The sequence below is a fragment of the Centruroides vittatus genome, unplaced genomic scaffold (genome assembly GCF_030686945.1).
Source record: "Centruroides vittatus isolate TY-2023 unplaced genomic scaffold, ASM3068694v2 contig_971, whole genome shotgun sequence".
Taxonomy (NCBI): Eukaryota; Metazoa; Arthropoda; class Arachnida; order Scorpiones; family Buthidae; genus Centruroides; species Centruroides vittatus.
In genome coordinates this window covers 3,740,237-3,760,563 of record NW_027122644.1, presented here as the reverse complement: position 1 = coordinate 3,760,563, position 20,327 = coordinate 3,740,237, and the positions used below count along the sequence as shown (strand labels likewise).

General features: G+C 29.5%; 1 protein-coding gene across 1 annotated transcript in view; it reads right to left on the bottom strand.

Annotated features, from left to right (window-relative positions):
* LOC136985582 (NBAS subunit of NRZ tethering complex-like) overlaps positions 1-20,327 on the bottom strand; it is a 93,869-nt gene that overhangs the window by 21,493 nt on the left and 52,049 nt on the right. The window contains exons 30-37 of the mRNA XM_067282900.1: positions 18,637-18,739; positions 10,833-11,062; positions 10,623-10,735; positions 10,445-10,524; positions 10,258-10,353; positions 10,054-10,175; positions 5,069-5,156; positions 3,237-3,311 (exon numbers count right to left, since the gene is read on the bottom strand). Coding sequence (XP_067139001.1) covers positions 3,237-3,311; positions 5,069-5,156; positions 10,054-10,175; positions 10,258-10,353; positions 10,445-10,524; positions 10,623-10,735; positions 10,833-11,062; positions 18,637-18,739 — 907 coding nt within the window. The remainder of the gene's footprint in view (positions 1-3,236; positions 3,312-5,068; positions 5,157-10,053; positions 10,176-10,257; positions 10,354-10,444; positions 10,525-10,622; positions 10,736-10,832; positions 11,063-18,636; positions 18,740-20,327) is intronic.

Here is a 20,327-nt window from a genome sequence, read left to right as displayed (position 1 = left end):
GTGGATGCATAAAGTTTTATGTCATCCATGTACATGAGATGTGACAGTGTATACTGTGTTGTTTTTTCATGCCTGATATTGTAGCCATATTGTGTGTTGTTTAACATGTTGGATAATGGGTTCAAGGCTAGGCAGAACCAGAGAGGACTCAAGGAATCTCCTTGAAAAATTCCTCGCCTAATAAAAATTTGGTTTGTTTGTATGGAAGTGTTACTAACCCTGAGATGTAGTGTTGTTCTCCAGTGCTGCATAGTGTTTTGAAAGAATGCAATGAGTGATGGATGTATTTTGTACATGTGTAGAATATGTAGCAGCCAACTGTGTGGAACACTGTCGAATGCTTTTCTGTAGTCTATATATGCCATGTGTATGTTTCTGTGTTGTTTGTGTGCTTGCCGTAGAATGACTGAATCTATGAGTAACTGTTCTTTGCATCCCCTGTGATTTCTACGGCAACCTTTTTGTTGTTCCGTTAGAATGTCGTGTTCTTCAACATGTTTGTATATTTTGTTTGCAATACAGGATGTCAATAATTTGTACAGTGTTGGAAGACATGTAATTGGTCTATATTGTGTGGGGTCTGTGGTATTGTTGTTTTTAGGTTTCATGTAGGTGATGCCCCGAGTAAGAAAATTTGGCATGTCTTGTGGATTGATGATGATGTGTGTTAGGTGTTTAGCTAGTTCCTGGTGCAGTGATGTAAACTTTTTGTACCAGAAATTGTGAATGTTGTCTACACCAGGTGTCTTCCAGTTGTGTGTTCTGTTAACAGCGTATTGGAAATCATGTATGTTTATTTCAACACAGGGCATAGTTGGTATGTTGTGTAAGTTTTTGTTCTCCTCCTCGATCCAGCCTGCTTCAGCATTGTGCGTGACAGCACTGGACCAAAGAGAAGACCAATATGTTGTGAGTTCTTCTTCTGTTGGTGTGCCACTGTGCTGTGTATCAGTGTTTGCTTTGTTATTAATTTGTCTGTAAAAGAGTTTTTCATTGTTTGTAAATAATTTATTTTGTTGTTTTCGTAGTGTACATGTTTTGTATCGTTTGAGTCTACGTGCTTTGGCAGCAAGTTTTTGTTTTAGTGTATCAATGTATTCTGTAATGCGTGTGTTGTGATGTTCGTGTTTTGTGTGTGTTTTTATTTTCTTGAAAATGTTTTTGAGCTGTTTCCTTAATTTGGGTGTTATGTTGTTTTTAGTGTATTGTGTCAGCCTGCCTAATTGCTGTCTAATGTCATTTATTTGTGTTTCTATTCTTCTCTGCCAGGCAGGCTTGTGATAGAATTGTGTTTTCTGTGTATTTGTCTGTGATTGTACTTTCAGTCCATGGTGTGTCACTACTGTGACTGCCCCAGCATAAACTAATGTATGAATGTCTGCGAGTGTAGAAATTGAATGACTGTAGTGTGGTAGTAAGTGAGTGTTTACATAATTTAGTGTTTTTCCTACTTCCTTCGACGTGTTGATTTTTGGTATTCGTGGTCTTTGTGTGGGATCTGTGCCTGTATATTTAGTGAGTGTTTCCTGAAATATAAGTGAGAGCGTATTAACTAAATCCATGTCTATGTTATCAGTGATGGATGAGGAAGTGTCTGTAGTATCATTAGTGCTAATTGTTGTATGTGTGTTATTATCAATGCTTGTTACTGGATTATCCTGACAGGTTACATGATCTTCATTAATGTTAGATGTTTCTGTCTGTTGATGTATTTGATCAGCAACCTGTTGTTTGAAAAGTTCAAGTGTTGTTTGTGGAATAAGGTTGTTGTGTATAATTGTTCTTTTTTGATCAACAACCCTTTGTTCGGTGACAGTGAGATGAGGATACTGTTGCATGAATCTATGGTGTAGTTGTTGTCTGTATGCTGTCATGTTTGTTTCGAGTTTTGTGATGGTGTAATAAGTACGGATGATAAACTCGTTCATTTCTACTGTCCATTTCATCCGTTGGCGTGGTTTTCCAGCCTTTGTGGTCTGTGGATGCATTGCCACAGAAACACCAAGGCTGGGTTGGTTCCTCACATCTGTTGAGGGCATTGCAGTAGCCATGCTTGGGCCGATGCTGCTTTCGCCACCGGTAACCAAGGGAGACTGTGACCTATTTTTCGAACGTGAGCCTCTGCCTAACCCACGAACGCGGACCTTGTTAACCCGGGCAACGTCCGAGCCGGTATCACACTTTGATCTAGTTATTACCATGATGAATATCTCCACAGAATGTGGGTGTGGTCACTCTTAGCTTCATTTCTCCCCATAGACCTTACTGGCATGGGTGTCCCTACCAGGAGCTTATGCTCCAGCCTGCATTGCCCTATGGATCAGTAAAATTACTGGGCTCTCCCACCACGACCAGGTGGTGACCACGGGAGAGTTATTATTATTATTATTATTATGTTGGTTTAAGTGAGATATATTCGGTTAACACCGATGGCTGTGTACTATGCCGAACCAAAGTCAAGGCATAGTGACCAAAACAGAAATTAAAGAAGTGTATTAGTGTGTGTGTCTGTATTCAGGAATTTCCTCACAATATGACTTGTATTCAATATAGTGGCCTTTCGTAGTGTGATATATGTATTTCTATTCAATTGTAATGTGCCCAGGCTTTTGTGTAGTGTGTGTGGTATGGCACCTGTAGAGGAAAGAACGACAGGTATGTACAATAAGCACCCTATCCATCCTCCACAGATGTCTTATTTCCTGGGCAAGTTTTGTGTACTTGCTGACTTTTTCAGTGCATGTGTTTTGTACATTGTGAGTGTTTGGAATGGATATGTCTATAATGTATGTGATTTTATTGTGTTTGTCAATGAGTGTGATGTCTGGTCTGTTCTGGTAAATTGTTTTATCTGTGATTATGGCTCTGTCATAGTACATTTTGTGTGTGTTGTTTTCCAATACTGTCTGTGGAATGTACTTATAGTATGGTTTGTGGATGTCTAATAGTTTGTGTTTCTTTGCAAGCTCTTGGTGTATTATATTTGCCACTTGATTATGTCTGTGTAAATAATCTGTCTGTGCCAAGAGCTTGCAACCAGAAGTGATGTGTTGTATAGTTTCTGGCATGATGTGACATTTTCTGCATGTGTCATTTGTGAGTGTTGTATCTTTGAGTATGTGTTTTCTGTAGTTGTTGTAGTTGTTGTCGTTGTTGTTGTTATTATTATATAAATATATCCAATACTAAAAATTAATCTCAAATGTTCAGGATAATCAGAATTATTTATAACTTACTTTACTAAAAGTAACTGCACAACTTTCTGTTCCATTTTCTATTCCTAAATTAAATTTTATTTCACTCAAGATAACCTATGTAATGAAAAAACAAAAATAAATAATAAATTTCAAATTTACTTTTCCATATTGAAATAATACATTCATACAATAAATAAGCAGTTTCATTCCTGTTAACACTGCAACTGCCAAACCAGTTTTTTTCAATTTGCTATAGTTTTTTTACTAACTATGTATCAACACACAACAACCTTTATAATGCAGCCTTTTAATTCAAATTTCAAATGTTTTTGGTCTTTTTGAAAGGCCTTCGTCAGGAATAAAAATTGAAATGATTCTTGCTTTAAACCAACAGTTTGTTCTGGAATGTTATAAATTTTTGAATTTTCTTAACTGCACAAGCTCGTATATAAATAAATACAATCAGTGATGGTACTTTTTTACATTCAATAATATCCTTATCCTTTTGAGGGTAGGGATGAGTTTTATAAAAAATTGTAAATGCTAATAACGAGTAAAATCATCATTAAGTTGACCCTACTAGAGATACACACGACCCCCATTATCTCCCCACCCCTCAACCTTTAATCACCAAAATTTAATATCATTAATTCCCCTAATACACAACCGCCCTGAAAAATTTTTGACAAAAAGCACAGAGGTATTAAGCTTCAAACAGGGTAAACAAAATTGTGCTCCACACACATTAACATCCATACATACAGAAATTATCCCTAAATTTTTTTGCATTTCTTGACGTTTCAAGTTGTCACAAGTCTAAAAATGTAAAAATCTTGGGGGTCATTTCTGACCAATTGCCATACTTTCCCTCTGTTATATATAACAGCTAGGAAAGTAATAATGATAATATAACTTAAAAAGTATAAGCACTTGAAATTAAAATTTTTTTATTACATGTGCTTACACTTAGTATAGTGTACAATGTTTTATTTTGATGAAGACTCTGTACACAATTTTTTATATTAATTACATTTATGTAGTTAGTAATTTATTAGATATGTCTTTTCTAGCATTTTCAAATTTCTGTTGTATTATTTGTCTGTACTGACATTCAATATGTAAAATGATAATCTTGAATCTACATTTACTAAGAATTTTCTCACTTTTTGATCAAAATTCTCAGCTCCATGTTTTATACTGTTAAAAAAAAAATAGTAGTTCAGGTTCTTTTTCATTTAAATATTTCCCTAAATCTTCAAATAGCATATTTAAAGAAAGTTCTTGGTTATTTGACTACATTTCAGTTTTTCAAAATAAAAAAAATGTTTAAAACATATTTAGAACTTGTATCAATAACAACCTAAAGTTTTATTTCTAAACTTGTAAAATTTATAAACTATGTACTGAATAAATCTGCTCATCTTCAGATATATTCTATTGTGAAATATAACAAAGCAAGTACATTTTTCTAAACCTGAACAAGCAGATTTTTGCTACTTTGTAATAGTTATATTTTATTTTTAAAATTTTTTATATTTATAACAGATGACACCACCAAAATTTTAAATGTTGCCAGGAAAGTTGAGCAACTTGTTTGCTGGTTTATATTTAAACTAAAATTTATAATACATGATAATACTTTCATGAAAAATTTTATATTAGTTTTATAAAATGTTTATAACAACTGGTCAAAATGACTGACAAAAACAATTTGAAATAGCAAATTGTAATTGGTGGTGTAGATGATTAAACACTCACCAATTACAATTAATATTTATTAACATTATTATTTATAAAAATTTAATAAAAATTTTATTTATAGAATTTTCTATACAATAATGTACAAAAATTTTACTCAAAATTTAACTTACTTGAAGCTCTAGATGACCTCTTATTTGTAACAATGACACTAATAAATCAGGTGAACAATGAGAAATTGCAAATGACAATAATTTGCATCTGTTGACAAAAAGCAGTTTCTGATTAAACATTATAGTTTACATTGTAAATATCATTTTTATAATCTTTATCATATATATAAATTAAAACTATAAAGCTATAAAAAAAAAGAAAGAAAAAAGCTTCAAAAAAAATTTCATTAAATAAAATTATATACTAGTATAAATCAACATTTCTCAAACTTTTTGCTTGTATGACCAATGTACAGTATTTGTTTGTAATGGCTCTGCAACCAAAATGCTTATAATAACAAATTTTTAAAAAATCTGGTAAACTGAAATCACCATATATTATACAACAAAATAAAATTATTCATTATTGATAATATCTTGTGTGTGTGAAATGTAACATTGAGTACATTTCTATTAAGAGCAAATCAGGGCAATTTTGATCTGTAACAAATAACTTACGTCAAATTCAGTTTTTGTTATTGAAATTTAACTATTAAAAAATGTAAGCTTAATGACTGTAAATAAAACGGACTTTTTCAAAATTATTCAGAAGCCAATTTTAATTTGAAAATATTACAAGTTGTTTTTTTATAAACTTAATGGACCTCTTTTTAAAATGTACAGTACTTTTCAAATTGTAAGAAGGTTTTATCAACTCCATTTTGTATATACACAAAAAATAATTCTTTAATAATTATTTATTGATCCACTTGTGCCAAAATTCATCTGTTATTTATTTTTTTATAATTTATTGTTATGACTGACAATAAACCTAAAAGTTTGAATAAAAAACAAATATTTTCAAAATCATTGCAACTTAAATGGCTTTATGACTATAACCTTACATAAAATATTTATTTTCATGAAAAGAGAAAAGAGATATTAATTTCATGTATGTATATTCTATAATCTTAATTTTATTAGGTTGTTCAGAAAGTAATTTCATTTTTTCCATAGAAAAATAAATGCAATATTCTTATAATAAATAAATATTTTATTGAATTATATATTGACCATTTTGGTCAAATACCTCTTGTCATTGTTTCTGGTAGTAGCATGATTTCACATTCATAAAAGTTTTGATCGTTGTTTACAAAAAACTGATCCAAGTGATTTTTGACATTGTCATTTCAAGTAAATGTCTTACAGTTAAAAAAAATTTGTATAGACTGGAACAAGTAATAATCTGAGTGTGCCCAATCTGGTGAATATGGTTGGTGTGATAACACATCCCATCTAAGCTATAACAGTTTCTGACGAGTTACCAAACTTGTGTGAAATTTGGCATTATTGTGGTAAAACACTACACTTTGTTCGTTGATCAATTCTGGCCTTTTCTGTTTGATGATATTACTCAATTTGTTTACTTGATGGCAGTACACTTTCGAATCAATTGTTAAATTGTCTGGTAAAAGCTCAAAAAAAAATTTCTTTAAAATCCCACCATAGAGAGCATCTCCCTTTAATAACATGTGAAACCCATATATCGAGCTTTGAAACGAAACCAATTCATTTTAAGTAATAATAAACGGTTCAATTTAACAGATTTAATCTCAGTGATTTCACATGTTGTTATACGGCAGATTGCTTTAATCAGTACCTTTATTTTGTTTTCATTGGCTTCAAATGGCCATCCAGAATGTGGTGTATCTTCAATATTAAAATTGCCAGAACGCAATTTTGTAAACCAGTTTTGGCACTGTCTTTCTCTCAACACGTCTTCTCCAAACATACCACAATTTTTTTCTTGTTTGAACAGCATTTTGAGTTTTTAGTTATAAAAAAGCAAAATATGCCGAAAATGATGGTTTCGATTTTCCATATTTGATGGGTCGCCAAAAAAAAACAATTGTACAGAATCAAACAAAATTTCTTACAAATAAGCCTTAAAATGTCAGCTGTCAAATTATATAATGAAAATGTGGTTTAAAATCAAATTGGCTGATAAAAATACATCTAATTCCTCTAGTAATAAAAAACGAAATTACTTTCCAAACAACCCAATATTATTACATAACAATAATAATTATAAGAAAAACAGCTGCTAAAAAATTTTCAATACTTATAAAAAACACACCCAACAATCCAGCAAATAAAATTTACTAAAATAAAAATGTTTTCGATCGTTTTAACCGGTCTTCATCAGTTACCATAAAATAGAACGTGAAAATAGAATGTAAATTTAAATATAAATGAAAACAAGAATTCCGAAATAAATACATAAATAAATAACTGAAAATGTAGTTGTGGACAATAAAATAAATAATAACGTAAATAAAATAAATAACAAATAAATGTTTCTTAATAAAAATAAAAGCGTCTCTTAATAAAATTAGTCTTCATAAAAAAATCACCATGCAGTAGCCATTTTGTCTGTATCCCTATGGTTGATGCAGCCAGTTCTCTTGTGCACTTTAAAGATCTCTAATCTTTCAAGATATTTCATTGTGTGTATATTTGTTGTTGGTTTGATAATTGATGCTTGCTCTCATTGGATATGAATGTCCTGTTGCCATGCATAATCTAATAGTGTGGTGTTATTGAGCTTTTTATTAATTGTATATTTATGCTCCTTGAATCATTGTTGTAAGTTGTACATCATGGCACCCACATAGACTAGATTAGATCTGAAACGTTGATCATTTAACAGGATGGAATAGATTCCCGTGGCCGAATTACGGTCATAATGTTTTTTATCGTTCCTTAAAATTCTGAAAACCGTAGGGTTGCTTGAAAGGTTGTGATTAATTTCTTTATCATTTCCATTGGGTGTTGTTTTGCAATCCTTAAGATGTAATTCAGCTCTGTTACTGTGTCATTTATGCTTGTACAATGCATATAAGCTCATCTTATCCAAGATCTAAATGCTGCTAATTTGATGTGAAGAGGATTGACAGAGTTACATGGAATTAAAATGGATTGAAAACATGGTTTTCTGTATAAGTTGGTCCAAATTTCTCCATGTTTGCAAGTGATGGAAATGCCCAAAAAATTTACAGTAGTATCACTCTCCTGGTCTAATTGTAGGAATAATCCGTAGGGGTTATCATAGATCACTTCTAAAAATTGCTGTAGGTTTTGGTTTTCTTTGCCATAAGATGAATATATCATCCACGTATCTAGTGTATAAAATAATAAGGTGTTGAAATTTGGGTAGTATATTGTTTTCCAATTGTTGCAATACCAACTCGAAAACATTTTTATTTTAGTAAATTTTATTTGCTGGATTGTTAAAAGTGTGCTTTTTTATCGTTATTTATCCAGTACATACAATATATCAGTATTTCAATACTTAACAGATACATCTACAATATGAAACTATGAGCACTAAGTTTTGGCTCTATGGAGGACTTATCATACACTATTGATGTAATCAGAGTAATCACACAAAAGGCCATAGACACAGGTTTATTATAACAATGGAATAATAAACCTGTGTCTACTGACTTCTGTATGATTACTCCGACTACATCAATAGTGTATGATGAGTCCTTCATAGAGCAAAACTCAGTGCTCATAGTTTCATATTGCAACATAAGGACAAAAAGCAATTCACAAAGATACATCTACTGTTTATAGTTCTTAGGGAATATTTCAATAATACAAGAATTACAAGTATTTCTATGGAAGATAGTATCATTTTGCAACCCATTAAAATTTTAATGTGACCCATAATTTGAGAAATGCTGTTTTAAATTTTATCAATGTTTGTTTTGTACAATATAATTTCATACAAAAACAAAATAAACAACTTAATTCCTTCAGAGATTAAAACTGAAAAATCTATCATGAAATAAAATATAGCAAAATGAATATTGAGATAAAATGTTAAGAGTATATTTTTTGTAATGATTATTATTAATATATTAATATTTTATTATTAAAGAATATTGGAATGATTTTTTACACAGAAGTATACAAGATTTACATTATGTTTTAATTACTGCAGTGGCGTAGCGTAGTGGGGGCGGCAGGGGCGGCCCGCCCCAGGCGGCACTTTAAGGGGGCGGCAAAATTTCACAATAAATAATAATAATACCTAAATAAGGGGATGGCAAAATTTTCCTCCACCCCGGGTGGCTGACACCCACGCTATGCCACTGAATTACTGTAAGCAAATATATATATTTAAAATTTAAATTTGTTTTAGAAATTTTATTAAAAAAGATTGCATAATGATTTTTTACTATTTTTTTTTCTATAATATTTAATATAGGAAATTTTATAAAGATAAAGAATATTTGTTATGTAAGAAAACTATATATTTTTAATATGATTATAAGAAGTAAGCTAAATATAAATGTTATAAAATTATGCTATTATGCTGCAATTTTTAATTTTTAGATTTACATAATTAAACTGTCTTTTCCTTAATTAGAACATTATTTTTTATAATTATATATACATATATATTATATAATGTAATTAATATAATTTTAAAAAATAACTTCTTTATTATGAGGTTTGTAATTAAACTGTTAACAGCTAATTAAAATAATTTTCTTGCTCTCCTGACCAATAGTTATATGTATACATGTAAATTATTGTCTGCTTAAAAAATTTCTTCACAAAATAATACATATTTCAATTCTGTAATTACCTATTTTATGTTTTTATAGAAAACTTGCCATAAATTAAGCTATAAATTCTATAACCTATTATTGATAATCTATATTAATATATCTATATATTGATGAATTCAATAACCTATTACAATGACGCACTCGGAACTGATTATGGTGTGATAATGAAACAAAAGGAAACAAACGTTTTTGAACATTTGGTTCATAATTGTTCCGAGTGTGTCATTATCATTAATTTGGTGTGGTGAGTAGTCATTTAACCTATTACAATTTGAATAATTAAGATTTATACAAATTCTATATTTACAGCTTTAAAATGATATATAAATAATATACTAAAAATATTGCAGTAATGCTACATACTTTGCTTCAATATTTTTAAATTCATTACAACTTCCCATTTTTTGACATATTGACCAACCTTCTTCATGACCACCAGTCATTAGTTGCTGACAAATATTATAACAATCTTGATAATCTTTTGCCTAAAATAAACATTTTTCTGAATAAATAACTAGAGAATAAAATTTATTTTTACAACTTTAATATTAGAAGAAAATTATAAACCTCAAAAGCAACTTCAGCTATTAAAGATAATACTTTTCCTTCCCTCTGCTGTTTATCTTGACCACAGACACGAAGAAAATATGACAGTCGTAATAACTGAAAAGATTAAATTAACATAATGAGTATATTTGTCTTTCTTTTAATATAATAAATATTTATTTTTTTGATTCATTAATATAAATGACACCTTTTGTGAATTTTTATATGCTTTTGGCTTTGCTTTTAGAGCTTGTTTAATGAATTCCAAGCGATTTTCACATAGCCTAACTAACAGATAAAATTTTTATATATTAATTTTAAATAAGACATTTAATAAATTAAAAATTTGTAAATAAGTTATACAAAATTTATTTTATTTTATGAACCTTTTAGTGGTAATATATTTATAGAAAATTCTTGTAGTAATGGTAGAGATGATATTAAATCAAGTTCTTCTTCAATAACAGGTGGTGTATCTTCGATCAGATGAAGACACTCCCTGCAAAAATAACAAATATGTTAGTAAATTTAATTAATATATATTCATATCAGTCACTAAATTACTTAAATGGAAAAGATAAAAATAAAATATTAACCTAGCTAGATTCATGCAGGGATCAGAAGGAGTTTCAGAAGAATTAAAATATTCTCTTGCAGCAGAAAGTACTAGTTTTACAGCTCGAGAGTAATCCAATTTCTTATGATGAATAAGATAGCTCAAACCAACAGGTGAAGTTGGTATGTTGGATAGATTGCATTCAATCATTCTTGCAGCCAATCCAATTGTTTCTAGTTTACCAGAACAAAGTAAAGCTTCCACAAAAATCTAAATTAAAAAATTTTATAAATTAGAACTTAATAAAATAATACTCTAAATTTAAATTATTCTTAAATATAGCAACCAAGACAACCACAAATAGTTGAACAATGTCAAGTTATAACTGAATCAATTAAATCGATTAAAAATTTACAAATATGGATTATAAATACATTTGTTTCTAAATGCAATATTAATAATTTACTACAATTTTGGTTGTCTGAATTTTTTCTATTTTTTATTAATTTTATACAAATTCTTCTTTTCAAAGTAAAATATTTGCTAAAGTATCAAGAACATAAGATTTTATTAAAATTAACTAGTTTCTTATGCTGTAAGGTAGGTCTAACAAGTAGGGACAAAGTGAGTCAAGTTTCCACTCATCAGAACCGGTTTTCTGGAGGGGGTTGGTTAGCATGAGTCATCCTGAACAAGTTGAGACAGGCATGCCAACTGAGACAGACCCAAACCCAGCTCTGGATTGGTCAGCCAATGAATCTTGAAATTGGATATAAAGCAACATGACCATTTGAACAAGGAGAAACAAGCTAGGATTAAGACTAAGTTGTTGGTAGAAATCGAGTAGACACTGTAAATAGTTGTAAAATAAATGGACTTAATCTGACAGGGAAGGGCACGATCTGGGAAATTCACTTTGGGATGAGACTTGATATATAGGTAGTAATCCTTTAGGATGTTCAATCCTCAAAACAAAAAAGTGCAATGGCCAGCCAATTTTAAGAAAAAGGCCTTTAAAAATTCGAGCTCAGCATATGTACTAATAAGTTTCGCTAGGTCGGCAGCTGCTGAGCAGCTCGGTCGACATCGTTCTTGGCTACCGCCAAGTCGTTCAGGCTTCAAATCTTGGTCTCAATTAGTATTTTTTTTTTCTTTCTAAATTTTTTTTAAATAAGTATTTTGAATATATATAAATATTAAAATTTTATTATAATAAATAATTTCATTTAAAAAAATGTTTAACACATATTACATGTCATTTTAATTATAATAATACAAAATAAGTGTATTAATAATCATCATCATCAACTATTGGTAAACTGATAGTATCTTCATTCACAGACATTTTACTGTAAAATATTGAAACTATTTGTATTATGGTGTGATATATTACGGAACACTATGATCTCTTCGAAATCCAAAAGTAAACTGACACTCCAAATATCAGGTCAGTCCATAAGTCCATGGGCATTTTTATGACCTTGAGAAAAATCTTGTTTTGCTGTTGAAAATGTCAGTCTAATGTGATAATTTTCACACTGAAGTGTTAAATTGGATCTCATTTATGTAATACTGTTGGAATTGGAAACATTTTAGTTGTTTATTTTTGTTAAAATGGAAGTAAAGGATGAATATAAAAGACATGTTTCATACTTTTTATTTTTAAGTGGTGAGAATTAATAAGAGTAGTAACCTTCGAAAAATTTGATACAATAAAATAATAAATGAAAACTGTTGTTTCATAACTAATTATTTATAACTATTATTTATTATTTTGTATTATTATAATTAAAATGACATGTAATATGTGTTAAACATTTTTTTAAATGAAATTATTTATTATAATAAAATTTTAATATTTATATATATTCAAAATACTTATTTAAAAAAAATTTAGAAAGAAAAAAAAAATACTAATTGAGACCAAGATTTGAAGCCTGAACGACTTGGCGGTAGCCAAGAACGATGTCGACCGAGCTGCTCAGCAGCTGCCGACCTAGCGAAACTTATTAGTACATATGCTGAGCTCGAATTTTTAAAGGCCTTTTTCTTAAAATTGGCTGGCCATTGCGCTTTCTTGTTTTGAGGATTGAACATCCCAAAGGAGTACTACCTATATACCAAGTCTCATCCCAAAGTGAATTTCCCAGGTCGTGCCCTCCCCTTGTGAGATAAACAAGTTAAATAAAACTATATTTCCTTACTGAAGAGACAATATAAAATAAAATAATCAACCATTCCAACTTCAGCAAAAATTCTTTAATCCTAAGAACGTTTTCAAACGCATTAAGCGTCCATCTTCAGTTACATCTTTAAATTAAATATGAAATTCGAACAAATATTACGTAAATTAACGGTACGATTACAATAAATAAATAAATACATAAAAAATAAAAATAAAATATAATAAACAGGATTATCCTAATTTACAAAATTATGCCAATATTTCATAAACAAATAAAAATAAAATAAAAATAAAACAAAAAATAAAAACGAAACAAAAAACCAACGTGCAGTTTAAACCAATCACAGATTATCGCAGTATTTCTTTACAATTGCCTTCATCCGTCATTAAAGATTTAAAACAAGACCAATATCAGCTCTAGGATTATCGTACTTTATGTTTAGTCTAAATCATCGCACAAAGATTTCCAAGCTGTGGAAAGCCCATCAGCGTCCCTATAATTAATGCATTGCGTACTTCTCTGCGCTCTGTGGATTTCCAATTTTTCGAAAAACTTTATTGCGTGTCTCGATCTAGTAGACCTGATGATAGAGGCTTGGTCCCAAAAGACTGTGATGCCTTGCTGCTTAGCATAACTAGCCAGGACGGTACTATCAACTGATTTTTCCACCGATCGCTTGTGTTCATTAATCCTCTTTTTTAAATTTCTCAAAGTTGCCCCTATATATACTAATTTAGAATCGAACCTATGATCCCTTAATGGTATCGAATAAATTCCTGTTAGTGAGTTACGCTCATACTTCATCTTATCATTCCTTAAAAGCTTGTATATGGTCGGATTACGTCGATAAATAACTTGCAAATTCCTACTCCTGGAAATCCTTTTAACTAACGGCTTAAGAAAAGGAATGTAATCGAGGATCACTTTTTCTCTTGGTTGGTTTCTATTCCTCCCACGTGTTCGGTTATGGTCCTTCTTGATGAGAGCATCTATTTTTTCTGTTCTGTAGCCATGTTGCAAAGCCGTTGTTCGGATGTATTGTAGTTCTTTAATTGTATCTAAAACATCGGTGCAGTGTGTGTGTGTGCTCTCTGTATCCACGAGCGAAATACTGCCATCTTGATATGCCCAGGGTCTGCGGAGTTCCTAGGGATAACGATTGGGAATGATGTCAGTTTGCGATAGACATTCGTGCGGATTTCCCCTCCTACACATGTTATAGTGAGATCCAAGAAATTAACACTGTTATAACTTTGCTGATCCAAATCTAGAGTTAAACCATAGAGGTTTTTATTCATTAAATCTATAAACTTTTTGATGTTGCGATTGTCCTTCCACACGATAAAGATGTCGTCGACGTATCTCACGTATAATAAAATATCATGCTCTACTATCTGGAGAATACTGCTTTCTAGCTTGCGGAGTACCAATTCGCAGAGTATATAAGACATAGGGCTACCCATCGGTACTCCCCGCCCCTGTATATAAGTTTCGCTAGAGGAGTTAGGGTGAATCTTATCACTCTTTGTTGCAATGCTTCCAAGTAATTATTCGGGGCAAGAGGACATTCCGTGCTATCGATGTATTCATTTAACTTTTCCCTATACGAGCTTCGTTTGATGAGTACAAGACCTTTCGATTTGTCCACCTTTAAGAGAACCACATCATTTTTTTGGAGCCATTCCTTTGTTTCTTTAATGCACTGCTGGAAAACTATATTTGTTGAGTTGTTACGTTTTACTTTTTCGGCATATATTCTTGTTTTCCATCTGTAATAATCCTGTGTGGTTAATTTCATACCCTTTATGAGATTTTCAACGCTTGGTATAATACTTTCCAGGCGTATTAGAGGTGTCGGAAAGTATTATACCAAACATTGAAAATCTCATAAAGGGTATGAAATTAACCACACAGGATTATTACAGATGGAAAACAAGAATATATGCCGAAAAAGTAAAACGTAACAACTCAACAAATATAGTTTTCCAGCAGTGCATTAAAGAAACAAAGGAATGGCTCCAAAAAAATGATGTGGTTCTCTTAAAGGTGGACAAATCGAAAGGTCTTGTACTCATCAAACGAAGCTCGTATAGGGAAAAGTTAAATGAATACATCGATAGCACGGAATGTCCTCTTGCCCCGAATAATTACTTGGAAGCATTGCAACAAAGAGTGATAAGATTCACCCTAACTCCTCTAGCGAAACTTATATACAGGGGCGGGGAGTACCGATGGGTAGCCCTATGTCTTATATACTCTGCGAATTGGTACTCCGCAAGCTAGAAAGCAGTATTCTCCAGATAGTAGAGCATGATATTTTATTATACGTGAGATACGTCGACGACATCTTTATCGTGTGGAAGGACAATCGCAACATCAAAAAGTTTATAGATTTAATGAATAAAAACCTCTATGGTTTAACTCTAGATTTGGATCAGCAAAGTTATAACAGTGTTAATTTCTTGGATCTCACTATAACATGTGTAGGAGGGGAAATCCGCACGAATGTCTATCGCAAACTGACATCATTCCCAATCGTTATCCCTAGGAACTCCGCAGACCCTGGGCATATCAAGATGGCAGTATTTCGCTCGTGGATACAGAGAGCACACACACACACTGCACCGATGTTTTAGATACAATTAAAGAACTACAATACATCCGAACAACGGCTTTGCAACATGGCTACAGAACAGAAAAAATAGATGCTCTCATCAAGAAGGACCATAACCGAACACGTGGGAGGAATAGAAACCAACCAAGAGAAAAAGTGATCCTCGATTACATTCCTTTTCTTAAGCCGTTAGTTAAAAGGATTTCCAGGAGTAGGAATTTGCAAGTTATTTATCGACGTAATCCGACCATATACAAGCTTTTAAGGAATGATAAGATGAAGTATGAGCGTAACTCACTAACAGGAATTTATTCGATACCATTAAGGGATCATAGGTTCGATTCTAAATTAGTATATATAGGGGCAACTTTGAGAAATTTAAAAAAGAGGATTAATGAACACAAGCGATCGGTGGAAAAATCAGTTGATAGTACCGTCCTGGCTAGTTATGCTAAGCAGCAAGGCATCACAGTCTTTTGGGACCAAGCCTCTATCATCAGGTCTACTAGATCGAGACACGCAATAAAGTTTTTCGAAAAATTGGAAATCCACAGAGCGCAGAGAAGTACGCAATGCATTAATTATAGGGACGCTGATGGGCTTTCCACAGCTTGGAAATCTTTGTGCGATGATTTAGACTAAACATAAAGTACGATAATCCTAGAGCTGATATTGGTCTTGTTTTAAATCTTTAATGACGGATGAAGGCAATTGTAAAGAAATACTGCGATAATCTGTGATTGGTTTAAACTGCACGTTGGTTTTTTGTTTCGTTTTTATTTTTTGTTTTATTTTTATTTTATTTTTATTTGTTTATGAAATATTGGCATAATTTTGTAAATTAGGATAATCCTGTTTATTATATTTTATTTTTATTTTTTATGTATTTATTTATTTATTGTAATCGTACCGTTAATTTACGTAATATTTGTTCGAATTTCATATTTAATTTAAAGATGTAACTGAAGATGGACGCTTAATGCGTTTGAAAACGTTCTTAGGATTAAAGAATTTTTGCTGAAGTTGGAATGGTTGATTATTTTATTGATAAACAAGTTGTAAAGTGTTCTTTCTGGCAGACCACAAATCCAGAAATTGGATGGCACAATCCAAAATTTACTTATGCTTATAAAATATAAAAATTTTAAAATATTTACAGTAGAGCATCGATTATCCGACTCAATTGGGGACTGAGGTTGGTCAGATAACTGAAAAAACGGATAACCGAAAAGTATGAAAAAATACATTATAGTATAGTGTATTAGTATATTAGTATATCCCATGTAATAAGCATATTAGTATATCGCTATTAACCTACTTCACATTGAATTTTCATCGATGTTAAACCTAACAAAATTTTTTAAAAATAATAATCGTTAAATTATTTCTTTATTTTGCAGAAAATAAATACAGAAATAAAGAAAAATAGAAAATTAAGCCTGGTTTAAATACTGGCCTCCCTTTCATGGTTGAGCCAGTGTTTCCAGCTAAAACACGCAAAAATTTAACAAAAATAATATTAAAGTAGCCAAGACATAGCCAAATATTGTTGCACCACATCACTAGCGGACATTTGAATTTTCCGACTAGAATGTGGTCAGTTAACCGATGTGACAGTTGATCGGGGGTCGGAAATCGATGCTCTACTGTATTATTAAATTATTAAAGACTTTTATAAAACTATTATTATAATTTTCAGTTTTTTTTAATTCAAAAATAAATCAATATAACAAAAATTTTACAAAAATATTAAAAAAGTTAATAACAATTATAGATTAAATACAGAAAAATATGTATATTGTAGATAAATTGTCTTCATCTTCCTCTTCCATTGTTTAAAATCACCAACAACAGTCCAAAAACAATTTTGTGGAGGTGCATTCTCAAATAAATGGTTGTCTCCTTAAGTGTAAATTATTGTCAGATTGTTGTTAGTGATTGTAAATAACAGAGGAAGATAAAGACAATTTTGAGTCTTCAATACACATATTTTTATATATTAATGTAAATACCGTTGGTCAACTTTTAATTTTAATGAACAATCACAAAGTTGCATAAAACTATCTAATATTAAAACAAATTATATAATTGTCAAAAAATAATATTTTTATTCAACTATTATATTTAATACATTATATATATATATTTAATCAGTTTTAATTTAAATATCATCAATTTAATTTAATTTAAACAAATAATATAATAGGAAATAATAATAATAATAAGAAATGTTATTAATAAGTAACTTACTAAATTACTTATTAAATTATCAGTGTAAAAATGATACTTAAATATCTTATAGTAGATATGGCTTTTAAAATATTTATGTATATTGAAATCTAAATTTGTACCTAAATCTGTTAACTATTTTATTTAATCTTTTTTTAATGCTTTGGAGATTGTTTTTTCAATACTTGCTCTTAAGTTATTAAATAACCATTAAGGCTACATATTAATATATTAACAAAAAATTAAGATTATTACATAATATAGAATTGCTCGATTTAATGAATGCCAATTTAACAAACTTCAGATTTAGTTGAAAAATTTATATTCTAAAGAAAAAATTTAAAACTTTTTTGGGAAGAGAGCAAGCAAAATGAGTAATTTTAAACACTCTCCCAATTAGTCTGTTAAATCAGTAACCTACTAGATTATAAAATAATTCCTTTTATATTTTAATATTAAAGATATATATTGAATAAACATTAATAAGCCACATTTATTTATACATTAAGAATGTAAACAACTGAATAAATTTTGTTCAGAATATATCCTGTTGAATTTGTCATTATCATTCTGAATTAAAATTTCAATAATTATTATGGGTCTTCAAAACATTAAAATTTTACACTTTACTTTAAAATTTCTTTAAATTACTTCAATTCTAAAATTTAATAAAAAATAATATAATAATTGATAAATAAAACTCTCTGTATATAAAAGAAACAGAAATATATTTAAATAATATATATGTATTTTATATAAAAATATAATCAAAAATTATTACTTTTACAAGAAAAATAAATAAATCATATACTAACTTCATAACAATCAACTGGGGTAATACACTTATAAATTTTTTGTTGCATATCTAATATATCATTTAATAATTGCTTCCATTCAGCTTCTCCGAGAGATGGTGTTCTATGTATAAAAAAAAAGCATTATTCACATACAACTATTATTAATTTCAGATCTTTTAAATTTATACATGGAAATTTTTAATTACCAAGATTTATTTTTTTCTTGAAAATTAAAAACATATATAATATATTGTCAACTATTCTATCACTGCATAGAATTAAAATATATGTTAAAAATGAAATCATAAATAGAATACAAAACTTAAAAAATGAAACATATTCCTGTTAATAAATTAATTTTGTTTAATTTATCAATATTATGTACTTTTCCTATATTTAATATTATGTGAATAATTTGTTATATTTGCCAAGTGTCTGCTATATTAAAAAATTTGAGTGAACTGTTTTGACTTTAACATTTCTGACTCATTCTTAACAAAAAAAATAATAAGGTTAAACTTGTCAATCACAGAAATCTTATTCAAATAAATTTGATTAACTTTTTTTTAGCATATTTTACAAAAACTGTTTTTTGAATCCATTTTAATTAAAAGATTTAAATGCATAAAGAGAAAACCTAACAGTTTATTTACAAGTTTTTATTTAACATTATAATAAATTGCAATTAAAATAATCAATGCTTTTTTATTTACTCTTCAGGTATAAAAATATAAAATATATACTTATTCTATACAGTTTACACTGCAAAAACTTATAAGCACATAATTATCTATGTATCAAAATCAAATATAAATTTTATACATTATACATAGACCTATAAATCAGTCCTGCAGACAGAAATAAATCACTGGGAGAGCTAGATTAGTAAATGATAAACAAGCTGAAAAATTGCATAGGCCTACAAATACGTCTAATATTAGCAAGACTAACTACATAAATGCTTTCAACTTTATCATTTTAATTAATTTTTCTGCTTTTTCAAGTCTGGTATAGGTAATTATTATTAATTTAATCTGTTAAAAATAGGTATACAATTATACATTATCTGATAATGCAGGGGGCAAGGGTTAAATGCACAATAAAAATTAAGACATACATACAGCACAAAAAGAACAAGGTTGCTACAAATGACTGATGTTTTTCTCTTTTTCAGCTGTCATTATTAGCTACAATCCATGTGTAAAAAACCTAACAGTAACCTAAGTTTATGTAATGAAAGCTAAAGTATATATGCAGAATATTACATATTCTGAATATGAGGATTGCTGCACTAAGTTGAGGCTATTATATTTTTAAAAAAATTTGGTAATCTTACTATCCCCTATAACTATGGCACTGCTGAAAATAAAATACATGCTATAATAAATAAATGATAAATTAACAAATGATTAAAAAAGCTTCTAAATGTTATGTAATCAGATTAGGAATCTTAACAATTTTAATTAATAAAAAGTTATATAAAAATTTAACTAAACAATACTTTATACTTCTAAATGAATCCAGGTATACTTTAAATTTTTATAAATCTTTATAATCTAACTAAATAAGATGTTAAAAATTTATTTCCAAAATTATATTTTGATTTAAAAAAATAAGAAATTATAATTTACTCTTTTATCTATTCATCAATTTTTATATTAAGATACTTATAAAAGTCAAAAAATATCTTAAAGAATTTTTATATATAA